We start from the raw sequence: 24087 nt of genomic DNA, 5'->3' as shown, positions 1-24087 counted from the left end.
CATCCTTCCCTCCCTTCTAGGACTGGGAAGAAATAACAGTTCTGCCAGGTGCTCTGGCCTAGGGCTGCCAGATAAAATATTGCATGGAATGTACTAAAAAAAAATGTTTATCCCAGGGCCGGCCTGGTGGCATAGCGGTAAGTTCACACGCTCCGCTTCAGTGGCCCGGGGTTCACAGGTTTGGATCCCGGGTGCGCACGGGCGCACGGCTGGTCAAGCCATGCTGTGGTGGCGTCCCGTATAAAGTAGAGGAAGATCGACACAGATGTTAGCCCAGGGCCAATCTTCCTCAGCAAAAAGAGGGGGATTGGCATCGGATGTTAGCTCAGGGCTAGTCTCCTCACACACACAAAATTTTATCTGAAATTCAGGGTGAGCTCTGTGTTTATTTGCTAAATCTGGCAACCGTACTCTGGCCCTAAGAGAACCATGTGAAAATGAGCCATTTTGGGAAGGCACGCCTGGACCTGTGACCCCACACTACATATATAATCTCCGGCCTTCCATCCCCACCTGCCCTGGGAACTTCTGGGCTTGGCCTTGGAATGCAACTGTCCCAAACCTGACCACAAACCTAATGATGCCTCAGGCAAACAGACGCCTCATCCACTGCCTGGGACATGTGACCTCCCTCCTGCTCTTTGTCCCCTCCCTTCCCCTGGGGGCAGGAGGAGGGGTCCAGGTCCTTACGGTTGTCCTCGTTGACCAGGCCGTAGCAGACCTCATAGGCCGTGATCTCGCCGTTGGTCTCGGCTGGCTCCGCCCAGCTCAGCTGGGTCACCGTGGAGGAGACAACGTTGAAGGCCAGACGCCCTGGCTCACTGGGTACTGGGGGAGGGGGTATGCAGGAAGAGAGCGTCAGTGGCAGAGGGAGGGTGGAGTTCTGAGAGGACGGGTGGGGGTGGGGCAGGACTGGGACGCTGGCCTCAGGGTGGCTAGGAGACAGATGGACAGATGGATGGACCAAGGGACGTGCGAGGCCTCACCTTCCTGGTGGGTGCGGCAGGACACCAGGGAGCTGTAGGGGCCCTCGCCCTGCGCCCCATAGGCGCACACCTTCATCTCATAGTCGCAATATGGGTACAGGTTGGTGAGCTCCACCGAGGGTACCTTGCTGTCGAGCAGGTGGGCTTCCAACTCGGAGTCACCCTGGATCCAGTACTTCACCTGTTCCCAGGAGAGGGGCTGGTCACCGGGGAGCGGCAGGCACCAGAGCCGCTCTTCCCTGTTGATCCCCTGCCCTTATTGTCTCCTTTGCACAGATGAGACACTGAGGCGTTGAGCGACCTCACACAGCAGGGCTGGGGCAGAGCAGGGGTGTCTCCGGGTGGGGGAAGGGGCTGCATTCCAGGAAGGAGGGCAAACCTCTGAAAGCTCCCCTTGCGCAGATGCGGGTTCCCCCTGTCCACCTGTGCTCGGACCCACTGGGGCCAAGCATGCCCTCTCCTCTCCTTCAGGGGCGCTCTGGCCTCCGGTGGCCCACCTCCCTAGTGGCTGCCAGGCCTCCCCATCCACCTCCCTCATCATCCCCCACCTTACCCTGTACCCTGTGGGCTTGCCAGGAGGGGGCAACCAGTTGAAATGGATCTTCCGGGACCCGGCGGCCTTGGCATTGGGGTTCTGTGGGGCGCCCAGGTCACCACGGGGGGGTGGGAGTGAGGACACGGTCTGGCTTATTAAGTTTCGGTCCAGTTCATCTGTAGTGGGTCAAGTCCACGGGGCAGCCAGCTCAGACACTTGCTCTTTGAGGGGGCAGGAACCCACTCTTACTAGCAGGGGGTGCCAGAGACCCAGTTAAACACCCAAGACTCCTCCCCCCACAGCACTCAACTGAGACCTGCCCCACATCCCCCCCTCCCCCAACCTCCCTGGGCCTCTGGGGGGCTGCTGCCCTCATTGGTGCCACAGAGGACATCCTGCCAAGTTTGGTGGGGGCCCAGGAGAGTCTCTGAAGGAATGAGAAGGAGGAGGGAGTTTGCCCCTCTTTCTCCCTTGGCAGCCAAGGGAATGTCACATTGCTCCTCCTCCCTCCTCTCCCATCTTCCCCACAAGCCTCCTCTGGGGGTGGGCTCAAGACACCACCAGATTGGAGGCTAAGGACCAATAAGAACTAACTGTTTCACCCCTTCTGGGAGCACCTGTGTTTTAGTTGGAACTGAAGCAGACGTCAAAGGGCTAAGGCCTAATGGTGGGATTCACAGCACCACCAGCAGGTGGGGTGGCCACAACATGACCCCAGCCTCTCTGGTCGAGAGTAAGGTTACCAGATAAAATGCAGGATGCCTAGTTAAATCAGAATTTCAAATAAACAGCAAATACTTTTTTAGGATAAGTATATCCCAAATATTGCATGGGACACACTTATACTACAAATGTGTTTGTTGTTTATCTGAAATTAAAATTTAAGTGGGCATCCTGTATTTTTACTTGCTAAGACTCACAGCCTTAGTTGAGAGGCCCCCAGCCCTCCTTCCACACCTGCTTAAGCTGACCCCCAGCTCTGCCCACCTGGGTCCCCAATGATGACAGTGGCTGAGTGGGGCTGGCCCAGGCGGGCCCCAAACTTGGGGTTGCTGAGTTGGATGTGGAAGCGGCGGGTCTGGCGGCCCCGCAGGAGGGAGTCCATTTCCTGCAGCTCCAGAAGCTTCACCTGCAGCTCCTTCCAGGTCTCCCCAGGCTGGAACAGCAGCTCGCCCTCCACGGGAATGTAGTCCTGGGAGTGGGAAGGGGTCAAGGTCAGACCAGGCCTGGGGGGCAAGTCACGGCCGCATGCTCCACCCCAACCTCATGGACACTGCAGAGACCATCACACACGGGCTGTCCCACATGGAGACGAAATGGCTCATGTTTATATAGCACCTCCTGTGCATCAGGCACTTTACAAATATTAGCTCATTCACTCCTCACAGCAGTGCAAGGTTGAAATATTATTGTCCCCATTTATAGATGGGGAAATTGAGGCACGGAGACGTGAAGAAATTTGCCCAAGTTCCCCCAGTTAGTTGTGATGGAGCTGGGATTTGAACCAAGGCACAGAGAGAGACAGGGATGCACGGCAGATATGGAGAGTCCCACACAGGCAGGCTCAGCTCCGGGGGAGCTGGGATTTGCAGGCCCTACCCAGGGAGGGATTCTCCCCCACACTGTGGCTCTGAAGTCTGGAATCCCGCCAGGCCTCAGGCCCCTGCTGGGTGGGGTGCTTCCATTAGCTCCACCTGTCTTCTTTCAATGCCCTGGAGCTTTCCTGAGCGTCCCAGGATGAGTGTGTATACATGTGGGACGGATCAACTGCAAGGAGCCTGTGTGTGGGAAAGCCATCTCACATGAGACCACTAGGTGGCGCTTCAAACTAAGATTTCAGTTCCAGGCCCAGCTAGCCCGGCCGCTGTGCAGCAGGGGACAAACTAAAATGCTGCAAAACCCACACAGTGAGACAGCAGATGTAAGAAAAGCAGGAGACTCCTGCAAGACAACTGACCCTGAGGGGGTGGGGGTGGGGTGGGGGACGCTTCAAAAACCTCAAAGTCACGAAAGACAAAGCCGGGGAATTATTCTAGATTAAAGGAGACTAAAGCCACATGACAACAAAATGCAAATGCCAGATCCTTGATTGTTTTCTGGATTTCGGGGAACAAGCTATAAAGGACATTATTGGGACATGTGAACATGGGGAGATCTGAATATGGACTACTTATTAGGTACTAGTACAATGGGAAGTTTCTTAAGTTTGGTAATTATGCTGTAGTTATGTAGAATGACCTTGTTCTTAGCAGGGTCCTGCAGAAGTGTTTAGGGTCTACAGGAGTCTACAACTTATTTTGAATAGTTCAGCAAACAAAACTAAACACAACACAACTTTCTCTCCCTTTGTCTCTACAGTTATAGATATAGAGACACAGATCTACATACTATATCTACACACTGTACATGCATGTATACCTCTATCTACACAGAAAGAGAGAGAGAAAGCAAATATTAACAGTTGGCGAATCTATGTAAAGGGTAAAGGAGTGCTAATTTTATTAGTCTTCCCATTTTTTTGTAGGTTTGAAGTTTTTCAAAATGAAAAGTTGAGAAATAATAAAAATGTTTTAAAAAATAATTAAATACCAAAGCCTCTTTATAAAAGCATAACAGGATAGCCAGAATCTCTTATATACTAGGGCATATGCAGTGAAATTTATGGACATACAAACTCTTCTTTGGAATGTTTATCGGGAGCATTGGAGCAGGAATGAGAACAGTTCCTACCAATCAAAAGAAGTGAAGAGGACTAGGATGTGGCCGGGCTGCCAGGACCCGCAGAGTGCATGCTCTCCTGTGTTTGCTGAATGGCTTGTGGGCCCAGTGAGACTAGACTTTATTACTTTTTAAGTGAATTTTTTTTGTGTGTCTGTGAGGAAGATCAGCTCTGTGCTAACATCTGCCAATATTCCTCTTTTTTTTGCTGAGGACGACTGGCCCTGGGCTAACATCCGTGCCCATCTTCCTCCACTTTTATATGGGATGCAGCCACAGCATGGCTTGCCAAGCAGTGTGTCGGTGCATGCCCGGGATCCGAACTGGCGAACCCCGGGCCGCCGCAGCGGAGCACGCACACTTAACCACTTGTGCCACCAGGCCGGCCCCTTAAGTGAATTTTTGATATGAATATTTTTAGTTTTTAAATGTTGTTAATAAATTCAGAAAAACAAACAAATAAACCTGTAAGCCAAACCAAGCACGTCCACCACCTGGATTTGGCTGCTCCCTGAGTAAAGGGAGACCGGCCCCTGCACATGGCTCTCCCCGCCCTGAAGGGCAGCTCCTGCGGCTTGGCCCCAGGAGGGTCTGCCCGGGACCTGGGGCCTGTGATCCCACCTCAAGAAGCCCAAAGTCCTTAGACTGGGGCAGACAGGGGAGTCCACTTCTCTATGAGCGGTTTGGCTGCCCTGGTGGATCCTGGCTTGTTGGAAAGGGGACACAAATGGTTTGGACATGTTCTTGGCCTCGGTCCCTGGCAACGATGGGGCCTCGCCCAGGGCGTCACTGGCACTTTTGGTGAGCAAGACATCCCTGCTGCAGGGAGCAGGTGGACATGTGCTTGGGAGGCCAGCCAGGGCCATCACCAGCATCCAGGGACTCAGGCAGCTGCAATGTCCTGCTCCCACTGGGCCCCTGGGATGTGCCCTTGACCCCGTGATGGAGCCTTACCCGGTTGCCCTGTGCTGTGTTGTCCTGCGTGCGGTAGGAGACCTGGGACTTGCCGTTGTCCAGGATGCGTCGGACGACGGGAATGCGGGCCACTTGCTCCCCGCCGCTGACCAAGTACTCGGGCTGCTCAAAGGACACTATCCCGCTGGCTGCAAGGAGCCCAGGCACTGGTCAGGGGGTCCTTCTCAACTCCCGCCCTCCCTCTGGCCCAGCCCAGCCCAGACTCCAGGAGTCTGCTTGTCACCCCTCACCCCACTGCTCTCTGGGGAGGGCAGAGGAAGGGGATGGAAAATTCTTCCAGAAAAACTTGAGGGGGCTGGAATAGTGTCCAACTGACATCCTGGAAGGGTCAGGGCAGAGAAAGGAAGCCAGGCAGGGGCAGAACCAGAGATGAGGACTTGAGACTGAGGGCTGGAGCAGGCAGGACTAAGGCTTGGGGACCTGGAGCAGGAGGGGAGGAGGGGTCAGGCCCTCTGGATGTGGGAAGGACCGTTATCAACAACTCCGGGTTTCCCAAGGAGCAGGTAGGGTGTCGATGGTGCAACGCTTTGTCCACCCCATTCTAGATAGGTTTTGGCAAAAGGAACCCCTAGTTCCCTTCCTGCTCCGATGCCCTGGCATCCTAGGGAGGCCCATTCAATCCCCTCAGTTCAAAGGCCATAGGGAGGACCCGCCCCGTGGCTTAGCGGTTAAGTGCACGTGCTCTGCTGCTGGCGGCCCGGGTTCGGATCCCGGGCGCGCACCGACGCACCGCTTCTCCAGCCATGCTGAGGCCGCGTCCCACATACAGCAACTAGAAGCATGTGCAGCTATGACATACAACTATCTACTAGGGCTTTGGGGGAAAAATAAATAAATAAATAAAATTATTAAAGGCCATAGGGAGAGAACAGGTGAGGGATGTGGGACAGCTCCAGGAGGACCCAGCACCTGTGATGATTATAACAGAAGCTTCCATATTGAGTGCTTACTACCAGGCACTGTGCAGAGATGCACAGTCACGTATCCCTCACAAGAGCCTGGTACCCATTTTACAAATGGAGAAACCAAGGTTCGCAGAGGCTAAGTGACCTGCCTAGGCCACACGGCCAGGCGCCACTCCCATTCGGATACCAGGAGGAACAAGGGACCCCAGAGCCCCCTTTTTGCCCCCCTGCTCCCCCTTTCCTGACCGACCTTGCTCCTTGATGATGGTGATGTTTACCAGGCGGCGGCCGAGGGTGGCAGTGCCCACGGGTACGTCAATGGCCTCCACCAGCAGCTGCTTCTCGTCGTCGTCCTCAGGCCGGATGAAGAGGGGCACCCGCACGTCCACCAGCTCCACGCCCTCCTGGAACTCCACCATGCCCCGGGCGTCTGGGTAGGGGTCAGGGGGCAGTCAGACTTGGGTCGAGGGCTGCACAGGGGTGGGAGGTGAGAGGGAGTGGCACAGGGAGCCTGCCCACTTACCCTGGTCTGCAGTGAGGGTGTAGTAGCCGGGGGCCACCTTGAGCTCATGGAAAGCCCCCTGCTCCACATGCTTCTCCGTCAGCTTCAGCAGGGTCTGCTTGGCCGAGCGCGGCGCCATCAGCACCGTGTCCACAATGGTGTGGTCCTGCCTGCGGGCGTCAGGTAGGGAGGTGTCAAGCTGGCCAGGAGGCTGGCACTTGTCCCCACCCACCTCTCCTGCCTGTCCTCTCTCCATCAGAGGACAAGATGCGGGGCAGCAAAACGTGCAGGGTCTTTAGAACCGGGCAGTCCTGGAGGCCCATGTTGGCCCCACCATCTCACACTACAGCCTCAGCCAAGCCACTGTGTCTCCCTGAGCCTCAGTGTCCTCATCTGTGAAATGGAGTTACCCGTGCCCACCTCACTGAGAAGGGCTGGTGATGCAAGTAGATGCAGGACAGCAAAGATGCTAAGCGTGTGGGCACTGAAGCCAGACTGCCTGGGCTCAAATCCTGGCTCTATTTCTTGATAGCTAGGTGACCTTGGGCAAGTTCCTTAACCTCTCTGATCCTCGGTTTCCTCATCTATAAAATAGGACTAGCAATGGTACCTACCTCACTGGGTTGATGAGAGTGCTGGATAAGCTAACCCCACACATGAAGCCCTTAGAACAAGGCCTGGCCCACTGTAAGCCCTCAAAGTGCTAATCTGAATGGTTCTTATTGACGGTAGTGTGCTCCGTGAGAGCTGTACTCTGTTACTGCACATTCTGTCCTCTCTGCACTGAGGCCCCCTCCTCACTCTCCCCATGAAGGGTCAGGACACGGGGTAGGAACTGGGAAAGAGGGTGTGACCCACTGGTCTGTCTTCTTGGTAACCTGCCTGGCACCCAGAGGTGCCCTGGAGGAGGGACGGGGCTGGGCACTGGGCTATCCCTGGTACTGGTGGGGGCTCTCGCCGGTATGAGGGCAGGGACTGGGTCCCTTTGGTTCCCTGTGCTTTGCCTGTCCTAGTACAGGGGCTGGCTCACAGTGAGGGCTTCACATCAGTATTTGTTGCACGAAGTCCTAATCTGTGACAGACACATACCGTCCTCCCTTCCTAAGGGATGGGGATGGGGTGTGGGGGGGAGCAGGGGGCAGACGGGGCAGGTGGCTGGGGCTGGGGCTGACCCACTGTGCGTCTTCAACTCACTTTTTTCCAGCATTGGGCTGCTGCCTGTGGGGGACAAAGAGGGAACCATGAGCCAGATGGTCCCTGGGGTGGAGGCACGATCTGCTTGGGGGAGATCTCCTGGAGACGGCTGTATGGGCAGCTCCCCCACCCAACCCCGGGCACCCAGGACCCACCGGAACTTGGTCTGCTGGAGCTTGTGTGCGCCTGTGATCTGTCTGTACACCTCGTTCAGCTGCCAGGCAAGGGAGGGCCATGAAGCTGGGGCCCTGGGCGAGCCTCTCTACCCAGAGCCGTCCAGGCCCAGAGGACCTCCCAGGTTGGCTGGGGGAATGCCCATTGCCTCATCCCCTTCTGGAAGCATTCACAGGGAACAGATCCCAGGATGACCCCCGGACAGGCACATGTCTAACTAAGGAAGCCCCTCTTTCCTACTCAGAAAAATCCAGGTTCCACGGCCACTTTCCCTTTGCTCCCCCACCACCTGGATCACACCCACGCCCAGAGACGCCGGCTGCCCCAGGATTGGCTTCTTTGGCCCTTACATTCTCCTCCACCTCCTGGCGCAGCTGGTCACATTCTCGAGTGTCAGGCTTCAGCAGGTTCTCGGTGCAAAGGCGGGCGAGGCGCAGGGACAGCCCATAGGGCACTAGGGGCAGGCAGGGATGGGGGTCGTCAGCCCCCCGCATGGTAGGCACCCCAGAAGCCCCGTCCAGGAGCCATGCTAGGATGGGGGACAACTGGCTAGCTAGGGGCCTGAGGCCTGGAGCACTATCGGGAAGGGTAGAAGGTGGCCAGGCCTGTGTCTGCTCCCAACACCCAGAGGAAACAGGAATGGTGTGATTTGGACTGGGAACAGGGGTGACTGTGCTCCAGGCCCCAAGTGCACCACTAAGAGGTGTAGTGCCCAGCACCGGCCCTCACCCAGCTCCGTGGGGTTGGTGCTGGCCACGTGGGTGGCGAAGCCAGGCCGCTGTACGTTGTTGGTGATCTTCCAGCGGACCGTGTCACGCCCCTTGAGGTTCCCGCTGCGCAGCATGGGCGTGTCCAGGTGGTCCGAGGCCATCAGGTTCTCCCGCAGCATGTAATGGTCTTCCTTGAAACCCACCATGTGACCTGCAGGACAGGGTCCTCAGGATAGGCCCCTCCCTAGACTCTCCCAGGCACATCCCTTCAGGTGGGACCCCAGGGCCTCCCACCTCTGTTCCACACTCAGCCCCCACTGCCCCTCCACCCCAGCTGGGGAGAAGAGTGATCAGAGGCCCACCACCCCTGTTGATGCCAGGCGATACCTCGGTTGCAGCAAGGGAGAAGTGCCAGGCAGGCCTAGGAGACAAGGTGGGGAGGATGAGGGCTGGGACAGCTGCCCCAGCCCAGGTAAGCCCCTCCAGCCACCACCCCACCCCCCATGCCAATGGTCCAGGGGCAACAGAGCCTTCCCCAGACACCAGGTCATGCAGACAGTTGCAGAGATCTACGTGTGGGGCACCCAGGGTGCATATAGAAGGTGATGGGGCCAGAGGGTTCCCAAAGTTCATGCCATGGGACCCTGGTGTTGCCAGATGCTCTGTAAAGTAAAGGTTCTGTGATCAAACTTATTTGGGAAGCATTGAATTCATTCCCCATGCCCCTCTTATAGTTTCACTACACATACAACTAGATCAAAGACTCTGAGAAGGCCTGCAGAGAAGAAACTTGTATCTCAAATGTATTTGATCACAGAACTCTTTTTCTCTGTAACCCATACTAATATCCCACAACACTGCGGTCACTACAGAGTGTTGCCTTTGCTGGGAATTCAGTATTCTGGCCATGCGATCCTCCATGCTTTCCTGTCTCTTGTCTGTTCTCCCCAACAAGACTGTCAGCTCCTGCGGGGGGAGGGCCCTTCCTTCCCTGCTGGCTCCCATGGCCCTTTGCATGTGGCTGACCCCAGGGCAGGTGCTCCCAGCTATCTGGCCACTGACCGTTAGCAGAGGCGAGGGGCTGGGGTGGAGAGGGGACTAGAACTGAGCAGAAGACCCGAGTTCACCTGGCCTCTGCCATCTACAAGGACACTGGTGCAGGGGATACTGGGGAAGTGGGGACCCTGGGGAGGTGGGGACGCTAGTGGGTGGTGGGGACCCCGGGGAAGTGGGGACTCTGGGGAAGTGGGGACCCTGGTGGAGGGTGGAACTCTGGTTGGGGGTGGGGCCTCTGGCAGGGGCTGTCACCTTGCAGCAGGCACAGTACTTCCAGCAGAGCAGCAGCAGCAGGGCCAGGAGCAGCAGGAGGAAGATGAGCAGGGGGATGATCCACCAGAAGGAGGCGGGAGGGCAGTCTAGGAAGGAAAGAAGAGGGGGAGGGAGGTGGTGTCCCCCTCCCTGGGTCTGACAGGTGTCCCCCAGCCCCCCCCAACCGCCTGGCTGCCAGCTCACCCTTCTTCCTGTGCACCAGGACAGTGCTGTTGGGCCCGGGGGTGCCGTCGCCCTCCACGGTGTAGCTGTAGGTACAGTCGTCATCCTCGTCCCGGAAGAAGCAGTACTCCACCACCTCCTCTGCTGCACCCACAGATGGTCAGCAGGGCACCCCCACCCCACCCTGGAGCACCCCAGGGTCTGGTGAGGTGTCCCCTACTCTGGGGCCCACCCACCTACTGCAGGGTAGGAAGCACTTCCCTAGGGAAGAACGCAAGTCCCCGGCAAACTGTGCACAGGGATGGGGCAAGGTTGGGGCTGCTCTGCCTCATGCCCAGGAGCCTCCAAGTCTGCCAATCTGTGCCCCCCCACTTCCCTGTCCTGGGCATCACTCAGGAGCTTGGCTTCTAGAACATTATCTGACCTAGAGGAGAAGAGGCTGTGTGCCCCCATGGCCCAATCATGTACCCCTGCTGTGTTCATCCCCCTGCCCAGCTAGGTGCCGCTTGCCCAAGCTAGGCACCCCCTCCCCCGACTCTTTGATTCCTACCCAGCTGTGCCCCCTGCCCGGTTCTGTGTGTCCTATCTGGGTTCTGTGACCTCTCCTGGGTCTGGAACTCCTCTCTCTCTTTTTTTTTTGTTTTTGGTGAGGAAGAGTAGCTCTGAGCTAACATCTGTGCCAATCTTCCTCTATTTTGTATGTGGGATGCCACCACAGCATGGCTTGATGAGTGGTGTAGATCCGCACCCAGGATCCGAACCTGTGAACCTGGGCTGCTACAGCGGAGTGCGCAAACTTAACCACTACACCACAGGGCTAGCCCCTGGAACCCCTCTCTCTTGACTGTGTGATCTCAACCTGGATTATGAGCCCCCTGCCCAGCTCTATACCCCTGCCCAGATGAGTGACCCCACTCACCCATCAGATGCCCCCCTGCCTAGGCTTTTAGCACCTGGTCCTCCGCCCCATACCTTTCTTAAGCTCGTCCACCATCTTGATCTTAAAGCTGCACTCATCGCACATGCGCCCCTTCTTCTCACCGGTGCCCCAGGCCTGGCACTGCACGCAGGAGCGCAGGTCCTCGCAGAGGCCCAGGCGGATCTGGATGGGAGAAGGGGGGTAGATGGGCCCTGTGTGGGGTGGGCTTCTGCCAGGCCCACTCCCCCAATCTCACACCCTTGGCTGGCTCCTATGGCACCAGGTTCAGACCCTCCTGTCCACCCTGCCCTGTGCCCCCTGCCCTGTGCCCACGGTTCCCATGCCCACACCCCAGGGATTCTGGCCTCACCGCTGAGTGGTTGATCTGGCAGATGGTGTCCGTGTAGAGCGACTGCTGGTTGCAGTGGCAGCGGCCACACTCGCAGTGGCCACGCCCATTACAGATGCCCTGGGACAAGAGGAGGCACCAGTGAGCCAGCTGTACCCTCATCCCTGTCTGAGAGGGTGGGTGGTCCTGACTGGGGTCCCCTCTGCCACCCCGCACTGCCTGCCTCATGCCCAGGCCTACCCCATTGCTGTCGATGCAGGTGGCATTGCTGAGAGGACAGTCACAGCTCGAGCCTGTCCAGCCAGGCTCACACACACACTGGCCCATGATGCAGCGTCCTCGGTCTGCAGAGAAGGAGAGGGAAGGCAGAGGAGAGCCACATTCACACCTGCAGTCCAGGCTGCCCATCTGCTGGGGAGGGCCTGTGGGAGCTGAGCCTTGGGAGCTAGGATGTTTCCAGCCAGGGGCAGAGCCATCTCTTCCTTGCTTTCTTGGAGCTTCCTTCCCTCCATCTCTCCTGCTTCATTCCATCTTCTACCCTCCACTCTGCAGCCAGAGTGAGTATCACAAAACACAAATCCAAGCATGTGGCTCCCCTGTTTAAGAACCTCTAATGAGTCCTGGCCAATGCAATAAGGTAAGAAAAAGAAATAAAACATACACATATTGGAAAGTAAGAAATAATACTGTCATTATTTGCAAGTATTAGGAACATGTCACAAAATATCAAGAAGAATCTACAGATAAATTATTAGATTTCATAAGTGAGTTTAGCAAGGTGGCTAGATACAAAAAAAAAAGGCTGGATAATGAAATTAAAACCAACAATGACTCCTTTTTGCCCAAAGGATAAAGTCCAATATCCTTAGACTAGATTAGGGGTTGATTAACTATGCCCTGTGGGCCAAAGCTAGCTCACCACCCATTTTTGCAAAATCGTTATTGGAATACAGCCACACTCATTTGTTTACATATTGTCTATAGCTGCATTCTGCAAAAATGGCAGAGCAGACTGGTTGTGACAGAGACCATATGGCTCACAAAGCTGAAAATATTTACTTTCTGCCCCTTAAGAAAAAGTTTGGACTAGACTAGAACCCCAACCCCTCACGCTGTGGCCCTGCATCCCTCCCAGCAGCATCTCCCTCCCCTCCTCTCTCGCAGCTCTGCCTCTATCAAATGTCTGCTTTTCTCCGCACTACTGGGTGCTCCTTTCATTTCTCTGAGCAGAGAAATAGCAGACAGAAGCAAGAACAGAGGAAAGGGTAGAAATGCTGGGGCTCCACCCCCAGTGGCAAGTATGCAGTTGGGGCTTAATAAGTATTTGATGAGTGGATTTTCACTCATTCTTCCATGTAGTCCCTGTCTGGGTTCTGAGACCCAGGCCTAGCTCAGAAGCCCTGCCCAGACTATGTGCCCATGACCTGGCTACACTGTGTTAGGCCCTGGGGGGCTACAGAGGATGCATAACTGCAGGCCCTGCCTGTAGAAGTGTAGCATCTTCCGAGAAAAGAAAGATCACCATGCCACATACCAGCAACCAGTGAGGGTTGAGGTGGGTGGTACCCACCCGAATGAGATGGGAGAGTGAAGGGGGTAGCTACAGACTGGAGGACTTCAGGGGAGCTGAGGTCTTAAACATGAGGTGAATGTTGCCCTGGCAGGGCCCTTGGGCATCAAAAGGGCATCAAGTATATAGAGAGGGACAGAGGTCCGGGTTGGCGCTAGACTTGGAGGCACTCAGGGAGTCTGGAGGAGGGCTGGGCCTGAACTTGGGGAATCTGACTCTTGGCCTGGCCCCCCCCAACCTGGGTCCTGACTGGGAGAGCCAGTGGGCAGGGCAAGGACTGGGCACCCAGGCCACCCTCGCTGCCCTGCAGTCCCCAGCATTGGCCACCATGGCTGCCGAGCTCACCGTTGCAGAGGAATCCGGAGGTGCGGGGACACTGGAAGTTGTCGTACTCACAGAACTGACCCTCATAGCGGCCTTCGCCGTAGCACACACAGTGCCCGCACTGGCACTCGCCTCGCCCCGAGCACGGCTTGTCCTCGCCCTCCCGCAGGCAAGGCTGCGTGTCGCTCAGCGAACCGGTGGAGCAGTTACAGGTCTTGCCACTCCTACGGGAGGAGCCAGTCACTTCCCACAGCCCAGGAGGAAGGCTGGGGCTTTCACCATCCCATTTTACAGATGAGGAAACTGAGGCTCTGAGAGGGCTTCAGTGGGGCCAAGTCACCCAAACACCAGTGGTGGGGCTAAAATTCAAATCTCAGTCCCCTGAGACCCTCCCATTGTCCCTCCCTCAAATCATGACAGATTTGTTCAATGTCTTGGAGCTAAAGCTAAAGCCCTCACTACCATTCTCTGACCCAGATGATATAGCCTACTACACACCTAGGCTCTATGATACTAATCTTATGGGACCACCATCGTATATGTGGTCCAATGTTGACCCAAACATCGTTATGCAGTGCATGACTGTATATCTTCATATTTCAAAGTGCTTTGAACTGGATCCACCTAAGAACTGGGTGTGTACCTTTCCTAGCCCTTTCTATGACCCACCACCCCACCCTCAGCCGGGCATATATGGTGTGCCCAGGGTCAGGGCCTTGCAGTGGCCCAGCCAGGTGCCAGTTGCACTCCCGCGCACTCACCAGCCCTCATTGCACATGCAGTGTCCACACATGAAGTCTCCGTTGAAGCTGCAGTGAGCTGACCGCACCTCTTTTTGCTGGAATGAGATTGTGGTGGGTGTATGGGGGGAGGGGGGCCAGGGCCACTGCACACTACTGCTGCCTCTGCCCCTCAGGGCACCCCGGAAGGCAGATGTGGCCCCAAAGGCTCTGCTTCATTACCCAGCCCCGAAGGCTGGGGGCGTGGCTCAGCACCTCCCTCCCACCTGGCAGAGCCGCATCGTACCAGCTCACAGGAGCACACATCACAGATGATGCCCACGTCAATCTTGAGGCCATCGGAGAAGGAGGGCTTCAGATGGATGTTGCCCTTCTGATCCTCTACTGGAAGCTGGCACACGTGTGTCCCATCCAGCTTCTCAATGGCCCGCAGCTGCACGTGGTATGTGCCCTGCAGGGACCCCAATGTCAGTCAAGGCAGACTCCGCTGGGAATGACCTCAAGTTCTCAGCCCTCCAGCTTCAGGGCTGGGCCTGGTCCCTGATGCCCAGCCCCCTGCCCACCTTTCCTCTGGGCTGAAACCTTGCTCCTTCCAGGCACAGTCACAAAACAATCGCAACAACAGTAACAAGAGCCTCCTTCGGCCCATTCACTCATCTGAGCAACCCTCTGAGCTCTGTGCTAATTAATCCCTGCTGCACAGATGAGAATAAGCCAAAGAAGGTGCCAAGCTCATCCGAGTGGGTAACCCAGGGGGCTTCGAACCCAGGCCTGCCTGACTCTGGAGGCCCCGCTCTTGACCTCTGCTCAGGCAGACCCCCCCACTTGCAGGGCGGTGTGCCCATCCTCCCCTGCTCCAGGGCCCCCACAAAGGCGTACCACTTCCCCTCGCCGGATGTGAAAGGACCCTGTGTTGGTCTTCTGGAATATCTTGGAGTTGACCTCTGTCCTCAGGCCTCGGGGGCTTTCCAGGGCCCGGATGTCCAGGTTGGAGCGAATGCGCTAAAAGAAGGCAGGTGATTAGTGGTCTGGGGGGAGCCTGGGCTCACCCACTCTGGCCTGGCCTGGCTGTGCTCCACCCCCACCTGCATGGAGGGCTGGGGTGGGCGGTCAAGGTGGCAGGGCCCCCAGGAGCCTGGGGCCAGGCCCAGGTGGGCTCCTCAGGGCCCCCAGGCACCAGCAGAGACCCTTCCTCACTGGCCTATCCTATTTCTCAACCCTGACTTGAGACATCCTTTGCCCTTTCCGCCTCCTCTCCAGCTCCGCCCCAGGACTGAGACTCGAGCCCGCGCCGCCCCTCACGTCGAAGGCCTCCTCCAGCAGATCCACGATGTTGGACGAGTCCTCCTGCAGCACCCCCAGTGAGGAGACGGGGAAATACGTGTGCAGCTTCTGCAGGAGAGAATGCCAGGCCTGGGCTAAGCCCTTGACAAGTATCATGTCACTGAATCCAGACAACAGCTTTGAGGTTAGCCCCACGTTGCAGATGGGAAAGCTAAGGCCTAGAACTTGCAGGTGTATTCCAGAGCCTGTCCTCTAAGCCTCTACCTGCTTGGGAGTTGGGTTAGGGGATGGGCACATGACCTCCCCTTCCCACCAGGGCCCATCCTTGGGGGGCCAAAAGTTTAGGGAAGGAAGGGTGTCTGAGAAGTGCCATGGATCCCCCCACCCGGCCCATCCTCTCGCCCAGTGAGGCCCCTGCCCCCGCACCTCGTAGTAGCTATAGGAGTAGTTGGTGACGGCGAAGATGGGGATAATGTTGTGTTTGCCAAGCAGGCGCACCAGGGTGGGCACTGACGGGTAGTCCTGCATCTTGTAGTGGGTGTAGGTGCCCGTGGCGTCCAGGTGGCACGTCTCATCGTTGCGGCTCATGATGCCGGCCAGCACATTGGCACCGTCAGCCTCATAGTGGAAGGCCGACTCGGTGGAGAACACCAGCAGGTGGGTGCTGTCGGGGCGCCAGCCGATGTCCCTCTGGGGAGAGCAAGGAAGGGATGCCAGCTGAGCAGGCTGCCTGCTGAGGACACTCACCGCAGCACCGTGTATGACAGCGAAAGTGGTTCCCAACACGGGGCTCAGCTAGGCCACAGGATTGACAGCATGCTGCCATCATGAACGACACATGTGACAGACGGCGCAGGAGTGATGGGAGTGAAAAATAGACACCTGCGATGAGGATGGGAAGTAGATGTAGGGTCTGTGCACACAGTGGCACCATGTAAGATTTGAACCAGGTTCATCAGACTATCCTCTCAAGCTGCTACCCACTCTGTGAGAATATTTTTAAACGCATAGGAAAATGTACACCACGCAACGTTAAATGAAAAAGGCCAGTTAGAACAGGTACAGCAGTGCACAGCAATTTGTTAGAGAAATATATGGAGTGATTTTGAAAACCATGTATTACAAGAGAAAATGTTTACGATGGTGTTAGGTGAAAAAGCAAGTTTCAGAACTATAAGTACACTGATTCCAACTATATAAAATAAGAAAAAGGGAACAAAATATGGTGAGATATCAAGGGGCTGTCTGTCTGGTGATGGTGAAATTATGGCCAATTTCTGTTCTTTGTTTTCCAAATTGTCTGTAATATGGGTATATTATTTTAAAAATGAAAAAATTGATATGCACATAAAAACAAGTGCCCTCTTCAGCTGCCCAGTATCCAACAGTGCTGGGAATGGCATTAGCAGGGAGATTGGGTGAGAGGCTGGCCTCAGGGCACCGAAGATTCCAGAACCCCAGGACTCATGTCTGCCTCCCTGGTCAATACAAAAGCAGGCTGTGACTGCTCAGCTGGGGGACCTTGGCTCCCAGCATATCTAAACCTGTATTGTAATTGAGGGCCACCCAGGGGGTCTGAGTGTGTCTCAGGGCATGCGGGCCTCCAAGCCGGGCACCAGAGCAGGGCAGTGGGCAGCTTGTGCCCTTGTAGAGAAGCACAGCCCTGGTCTAGGCTGGCAGGACCCTCCCTGGCACTCACCGTGCACACGGCTGTCTGCAGGATGGCATCAAAACCTCCTTCAGGGGCATCCAGGTTGCCTGAGATCCGTTCTCCCTGCAGTTTACTCTGGAACTCGTCCACATCTTCCGTCAGGCTGATGACGTTCTTGAAGGAGAAGGGGGGGTCACTGTTGGGCCAGGGCTCCTTCAGCCTGGGCAGAGGTGGGAGGGAGATAGAGAGAGTCAGAAGGAGACCCACATATCCCCGTGCCCACCCTCTCTGGGAACTGCCCCCTTGGCTCATTTCAACCAGAAGACTAATAAGTGCCTGGGTGAAGAGGAGGCGGGCCACACAGCCAGGACCCCTGCCCACTCACTTCTCAGGCCTCATGTCTGTCTGAGGGACGCTGACTTTGTCCACAAATTTGCCAAATCCAATAGTGTAGTCGCTGGTGAGCTGCTTCAGGACCTTGGCTGAGTGTTAATAGAAAAAAAAGGGGGGCAGCTGAGCCCCAATACCCCCACATCAACACAGGGGCTGGGGGCTGGCTCAGGAAGGAGGAAGAGGAAGAATAACCACCCACTAGCAGCATTTTGCATGTTGGACATCAGTTCACGCTCACAATAGCCCTTGTCCCTATTTACAGAGGAGGGAAATGGGACTCGGGGGACCCAGAGTCATACATGGGACAAATGGGAGTGGGGCGGCTGGAGAACTGGACCAGCTCTGTCTGCGGGTGGGACTCAACCTCAGCCTCGTGGCACCGGGTGCCTCCCTGTCAGGGCCAGAGGGCTCTGCGGTCCACCAGGTGTAGGCCCTCTCTGAAGTCCTGAGTAGTTAGCAGGGTCTGGCCGAGACCCTCCCCTGAGAATGGGGGGAGGGAGTTCTTGGAGGGCTCAGATGTCCCTGTCCTGTCCTCCCTTGTGGGGTGGGCGCAGCTGTCCTGAGCCCTGGCCTCCTGAGCAGGTGGCCAGGCAGCTGGGTGAGGCCACTCTCTCCATCCCCTACCCCACTGTCCTCCGTGCTGGCCCAGCCATACCCAGGTTCTGCCCCATCTTCTTGAGATTGTCCAGATCGTCGGACATGGAGTTGGAGAAGTCCATGAGGATATACAGGTCCACGGGGCTCTCCCGGGGCTCAAACACCTCCAGCTCAAAGTGCCGCTCTTCGCCCGGCCGCAGGCGGACCCGCAGCCCCTGGGGGGACACCTGGCTGCGTAGCAGGGTGGTGTCGATCTGGGTCTCCTGTGTCCAGGGGAGAGGGACAGCTGGCTGGAGGGTCACTCCAGAGACCTGATGGGGAGCCTCTCAGCCCAGCCAGGGGACACAGTGGACCCCCATAAACCATCAACCTTGAGCATGGAGGGCCCACCTCCCTTGACCCCTGCTCTGGGCACCTCTGTGATCTCAAAGCTGCTCTCCATGACCACCACACTCTCCAGCCGGCAGCCCGCAGCCAGCAGCTCTGTCTGGGTGTTGCAGCGTCGTTCCTTGAACATCTGGCCGGAAGGAGATGGGGTCAGGGGCACAGTGCCCATGCCCAGGCTGTCCCAACCCCGGATTTATTCCCCCAGACCTTCCTGACCCTTGCCTGTTCTCCCACAGCCACCTGGCCCAAGGCTGGGCTGAGGGTATGGCAAGTGTGGACTTGCCAGAGCCGAGGTGGGGTGTGGCAGGGTGGGGCACCCAGGGCGGGGAGGTGGTCCGGGCCGGCCCTGGCTCGGGAAGGCAGGCCAGCGGGCAGCAGCTCACCTCGTCGGTGCAGTAGGCGCAGTCCTTGGCCACACGGATGCACTCGGTGCAGCTCTTCACCTGGGCCTTCTTGCAGCTGTTGGCTGGTGGGCAGAGACGGGCAGATCCACTGAGAGGGACCTCACCGATGACCAAGCCCTTTCCCATCTGCACCCTCACTTGAGAGAGGTAGGGATTCTCTCCGAATTTACAGAGAGAAAACGGAGGCCAGAAGGCCAGAACAGAGGCCTGATTCTGCCCCAGGCAGCACAGCTGGAAATGGGCGGAGTCAGGTCTGAAACCTAGAACTTTCTGCTCCAGTCCAGAGTGAAGGACAGTGGGGGCTGAGACAGAGGTGCTGGCCCATTTGCTGGCAGGGACACCCTGGCCATCCCCCTCGCCTGTTCTTCTGTCTTGTTTATCGCTGGGTCCCTGGTGCCTAGTGCAAGGCCTGGCACACAGTAGGTCGTTAGTAAAGGAATGAGGTAAAACTCCACAGTTTCCCCAAAGATTATTGGGATTCCCTTTGGTTCTGCTCAGTTAAAATTACATTAACACCTACTATGTGCACCCAGGGTACACAGTGGGCGGTCTCCTGGGCTCCAGGCAATGGTGCACTGTCAATGTTCAACAACAGCTCTGGTGAGACAGGAGAAGCCCTGACTTGCAGCATTTGCCAGTTTCCATTGTATAAATATTCCCACCATGGTCTATTTCAAGCTATCAACATGGCCTCTACTGACAAGCAAAATTTTATTGGTAGAAGCAGCCTCTAGCCCCTTGTGAACTGCAGACACTCAGAGAGCAAGTGATGAGCCACTGGTCTCTCTCCTCCAAATTCCTATAAAACTTTTTTTTTTTTTTTGTGAGGAAGATCAACCCTGAGCTAACATCCATGCCAATCCTCCTCTTTTTGCTGAGGAAGGCTGGCCCCGGGCTAACATCTGTGCCCATCTTCCTCCACTTTATATGGAACACCGCCACAGCATGGCCTGACAAGCGGTGCATCGGTGCGCGCCCGGGATCAAACCCAGGCTGCCAGCAGCGGAGCGTGCACACTTAACCGCTACGCCCCGGGGCTGGCCCCTAAAACTTTTGACTCCACTTTCGAGGCCTCAGCACATCCTGCGAGTGCTTCCATTCTCTGAGTGGGCGTCTTCTCTTCCCTCTAGACCAAGTCTCCTTCCCTTCGGTGTTCTCGGGCCACATGGCTCAGGCTCACGATTCCCTAGCCCTCGAAGTGGGTGGTGGTCGTTTGTTGAATGGCTGAGTGAGTGTCTGGGCGAGACACCCCATGAGAGGCCCCCGTGTGAGGGCAGTGCCTTGAAAGGCATGCCCTCGCCAAGAGGGGTGCTGAAGGGGCATGCCAGACTCACCCATGTCCCCAGGAAAGCTCACACTCAGCAGGGCTGCCAGCAGCAGCCTGGTCCATGGGCTGGAATGCGGCCCTGCCATCCTCTTCCTCCTGTATAACAGCAACAATTGACATACGATGCCTCTACACCCTTGGTCCCTGGGGGCCACTCTACAGCTCACTGGGTCCCTGTCAGAGTTCCACCATTCCTAACGCACAGGTGTGGAAACTGAGGCTCTGAGAGCTTCAATGATGTCGCAAGGCCACGCAGCCTGTGAGTGGCAGGGCCAGGGCCCCTGATTCCTCTTTTCCACTGCCCCCTTCCTTGCCATCCCTGGGGTGGCTAGACACCATGCAGGCCTGCAACCTGCCCAGGGAGGCCCCCACCCTCTCGCCACTGAGGACTCTGGGCTCTGAGCTGGTCCCAACGCCAGGTCTCTTGTGCTGGTCTCCCTGAGGGCAGGGCAAGGCTTACCCTGCCTTTGCTTTCTAGACCCCAGGGGGCCTCGGTCAGGCTTGGCAGGGATAGGGCCATCCAATAGGGGGGCTACCCTAGACGGCCTGGCTCTACCTTCCTGCCCACTCTCTGTCCTGGTCTACTTGCCCTTTGGTGAGGGGGCGCAGCTAGGAGGGACTCCTCCCAATATCTGGGGCCTGGGGAGGGGAGGAGGCAGCTCGCTGCACTCGGCTAGGTTCTGCAATGGCTGCCTGCCCCATCAGAGGTGGGGTCCCCTGTCCTACCCTTCACCTCTGCCTACCCCAGAGGTGAGTTTTGGGGCCCCTGAGCAGTTGACCCTTTCAAAAGTTAGCCTGCAGCTAGGTTACAAGCCCCTCCTGCCCACTAACACGCACACATAGTGCCAGCCACCCCGGGAGCCCTGTCTGCCTTTGGTTCACTCACTATTAAACCATCTCAACTCATCAACAACCTGACCTCTGGGGCAGGCATTGGCATCCCTGAGGGCTTTTAAAAGGTGGGCAGCCTGCTGCTTCAGGAAGAGAAGGGGGCTGCCTAGAGCCACCCGGCCTGCAGAGCTGAGGACAAAGAGTAGGGCCCTGGCCTCTTTCTCTGGGGCCAGTCCTCCTAGTGGCCCAAGACCACGCCATGCCCACTGGCCCACCCTCCTTGGATCCTTTCTCAGTCCCCAGCTTGTGAGGCAGGAGTAGCCCCAAGATCTGGGGGGTTGAGGCCCCCACAGTGCTGGGGAGTCCTGGGGGGGGGCAGGAAGGCATTGCCTCCCTCCCTCCAAGGCATGTGGCCCCCAGGAGGCCACTAGCAGCTCCAACACATCCACAGGCAGAGCCCGCTGGGGAGGAGCCGCACTCCACAGGGCTGAGGTAAAGACGCCTGGATCCAGCCTGAGGGGGAGCTGCTTGGAGGAAATAACTTTCCTGCAGCCTCGGGGCGTAGGCACCACACCCACACGCTACACAATAAGACTGCAGACTTGGCCTCCCTGGGGCACCATTACACTGGCAGGTACGACTCTGGAGGGCTGATCCTGGCTCTTAACCTTAGCATGCCCACAGGCTGGGCACACAGCGGGCATGCGCCCAGCACTTCATGTACATGATTGCTATTTAATCTGCACAGAAACCCAATGGGGGATGATTGCATCATTCCCATTTCCCAGACGAGAGGACAAGGCACAAGGCTGAGGGGCTTCCTCATCCCGCAGCCAGCAGTGGGGGAGCCTGGATGGGACTCGGGCAGTCCAGACTCCCCATTTAACCTCCATATTATCCTCAGAGGCTACAAAAAGGTAGTTGGGGGGCTAGTCACACACTCAAGAGTGTTTTGTTGGACTTAACTTGTGTTTTAAAAGTTTTAAAAGTATGTGTCGATGTTAAAAACAATGAGATTTTACATAAAAGTTAGGATTGCGGGCTTATCAGAAGATGTGGCCACTGCGGGCTGGGTGGAGTACTCAGGACATACACTCTCTTCAGGCCACCCTCGGCCCCACCAGGCTGCTGGGCCTTTTTATGTACCAGTCCGGTCCCAGGAGTATGTGACTGCCACCCTAAATGTTGTCACACTGTGGCACACCCAGGCCTTCCACACACAGGGACATGCACGTGCATGCACACACGCCGTGACCCACAGGCACATAGGCTCAGAGCTCCCCCCACACTCACTCTCCCTCCACCCCACAGGACCCTTGCTTAGTACATCTGCACCAACGCACCACAGCTCTCTCCCCTCCTGCTTTCCCATCTCCTGGCCCCTCAGCTGCTCTATCACCCACGGGAATCAGGGCCAAGGAGACAGGCACCCCTTCCCCACTGTCCCTCCTGCTCTCCTCTCTCCCCTCAGCCCCCAGGATGGAGACCCTCAGTCTTCACTTCCAGCTCTGTCGGAGGCAATAACAACCATGCCACTTGTGCCCAGTCCTCAGGCTCAGGGTGCGGCAAGGCCATGGGTGAGGAGAAGCCCAGCCCCTGCCCTCGGGAGCCATCTAGAGCCCCTGACCCAGGGGCCAGAGGGCCAGCCACAGGCTGAGTGGGTGAGAAACAGGCCGGCACTGCAGGAGGTTACTGTGGTGGGCACAGCCCTCAGGCTGCTGGATGAGCTCAGGAGAGCTTCCTGGAGGAAGGATGTCCTGAGCCAACTTTGGAAAGAGGGCGGGCGCATGCTTGGCCAAGAGAAGAGGAGAGTCAGGGACTCCTCAGACCCCAGATGGACTATGGCACCCCACACAGTAAGCCCTGACCAGCCCAACAGGGAGAGCCTCTGCCTCTAGGTGGCTGCTTCCCCCACCTTCTTTGCAAACTTCGGAGGGGCCTAGCCCAGTAGGCCTGCCAGCCACTGCCCAGCCTCTGCCCACTTCTTCCGCACACCCACCCAAGCCCAGGCCTCTCTCCTGCTGCCTTCCTCTAGCCCAGAGGTCTGATGGCCAAGAGACTTCCCCAAGCTCCCCTGCCCCTCTGCCCCCAGCTACCCCCTGGGTGCACCCTAGCAGGTTGGGCACCTGCCCTGGGCAGCACAGGCAGAGCGGGCCAGGGCCTGCCAGCCTTCAGTGAGGCGAAGAGCCGAGGAAACAAAAGCCACTCGGCCCTCCCGACCGGCTCCCCTGCGCGGCTGCCCAGGCTGGGTGGGCACCCACTTTCTCCTCCTCATCTCCGAGGTCCCAGAATGGGCGCCCAGCCCTGGCGGCCCGGGGCACTGGAGGGGCGAGCAGGGTGTGGCCCGGCGACCCCGAGCGCTCTTCCGCCCTGCGCCTGTGCCCCTGGCGCCTGCCGCGGTCGGAGGCTGGACCTACCTTGGGCGGACTTGCGCCCTCCCTGCGCTGGGCTCCGCTCGGCGACTCCGGCTGCAGGCGCGCGCGGGCGAGCCGGGACTGTCCGGAGGGCGGGCTGCAGGGAGGGCGGCGGCTGGCGGCGGGAGGGGGCCGCTTTATGGGGCGGGCGGCAGGTAGGAAGGAGGCGCTGGTGAGTCAGGCCGGCCGCATTCCTGAGCGCGGCGCGCACCTGTCGGGGCAGGAGCCGGGGCGCTGCCGCCGTCGCCGGGACCGCCCCCCGGAAAAGGCTGCGGCTCCCGCGGTGCCCAGCCCCGCGCCCCGACCGACGGCTGCTGGGGCAGGGGAGGAGCCATCCCCCTCTCTCTCCAGTCCAGCCCCGGGCGCGGCGTCTCCCCACCCCTCCAGGCTCCAGACTCGGGTGCTGGGCTGTCTCGGGCTGGGGGTGGCCTCTTAGCCCCCTGCCCGGACCGCCGCCCTCCCTCCTCCAGACCCCGAGCGGCGAGCCGCCGCACTTCCCCGACGGCAATCGACTGCGCGCGCCACCACCCTCCTTCCTGTGCTGGCGCGAGGGATGGGCCCAGGGATTGCCTCAGGCCAGGTCTGCCATTCCCTGGGTCCTCTCAGCCTCCCCCACACGTGTGTCCAGAGGGAGATCCGAGCAAGCACTCGTTCCTTGAGTGTCCTCAGGCAAACTACTTAAACCTCCTTCAAATGTGAATAATACC

The 24087-nt window shown here is 57.7% G+C and overlaps 1 protein-coding gene across 7 annotated transcripts in view; it reads right to left on the bottom strand.

The window, feature by feature from the left end:
* The window catches only part of ITGB4 (integrin subunit beta 4), a 30976-nt gene extending 7160 nt beyond the window's left edge, over window positions 1–23816 (bottom strand). For 2 of the 7 annotated variants that reach the window (XM_087441610.1, XM_087441611.1), the window contains exons 1-30: window positions 23384–23814; window positions 20143–20231; window positions 18788–18870; window positions 18433–18534; window positions 18076–18280; window positions 17413–17509; window positions 17076–17247; window positions 15803–16066; window positions 15395–15484; window positions 14972–15094; window positions 14379–14543; window positions 14114–14190; window positions 13374–13576; window positions 11699–11802; window positions 11480–11578; window positions 11163–11292; window positions 10212–10334; window positions 10008–10114; window positions 9087–9120; window positions 8719–8910; window positions 8340–8443; window positions 7971–8029; window positions 7816–7839; window positions 6643–6791; window positions 6370–6549; window positions 5194–5342; window positions 2509–2713; window positions 1540–1697; window positions 987–1167; window positions 691–828 (exon numbers count right to left, since the gene is read on the bottom strand). In XM_087441610.1, the coding sequence (XP_087297736.1) occupies window positions 691–828; window positions 987–1167; window positions 1540–1697; window positions 2509–2713; window positions 5194–5342; window positions 6370–6549; window positions 6643–6791; window positions 7816–7839; window positions 7971–8029; window positions 8340–8443; window positions 8719–8910; window positions 9087–9120; window positions 10008–10114; window positions 10212–10334; window positions 11163–11292; window positions 11480–11578; window positions 11699–11802; window positions 13374–13576; window positions 14114–14190; window positions 14379–14543; window positions 14972–15094; window positions 15395–15484; window positions 15803–16066; window positions 17076–17247; window positions 17413–17509; window positions 18076–18280; window positions 18433–18534; window positions 18788–18870; window positions 20143–20221 (3796 nt within the window). In that variant the 5' untranslated portion in view covers window positions 20222–20231; window positions 23384–23814. Of the gene's footprint in view, window positions 1–690; window positions 829–986; window positions 1168–1539; window positions 1698–2508; window positions 2714–5193; window positions 5343–6369; window positions 6550–6642; window positions 6792–7815; window positions 7840–7970; window positions 8030–8339; window positions 8444–8718; window positions 8911–9086; window positions 9121–10007; window positions 10115–10211; window positions 10335–11162; window positions 11293–11479; window positions 11579–11698; window positions 11803–13373; window positions 13577–14113; window positions 14191–14378; window positions 14544–14971; window positions 15095–15394; window positions 15485–15802; window positions 16067–17075; window positions 17248–17412; window positions 17510–18075; window positions 18281–18432; window positions 18535–18787; window positions 18871–20142; window positions 20232–23383 lie in introns of all 7 variants that reach the window. The other 5 variants (XM_087441612.1, XM_087441608.1, XM_087441607.1 and 2 more) reach the window with 5 other exon arrangements.
* Window positions 23817–24087: the final 271 nt, after the last annotated feature.

Source organism: Ceratotherium simum, chromosome 16 (assembly GCF_057802395.1).
Source record: "Ceratotherium simum simum isolate JZ-2026a chromosome 16, ASM5780239v1, whole genome shotgun sequence".
NCBI lineage: Eukaryota > Metazoa > Chordata > Mammalia > Perissodactyla > Rhinocerotidae > Ceratotherium > Ceratotherium simum.
The sequence above is the reverse complement of the archived record's forward strand: the minus strand, read 5'-3'. Positions and strand labels throughout refer to the sequence as shown.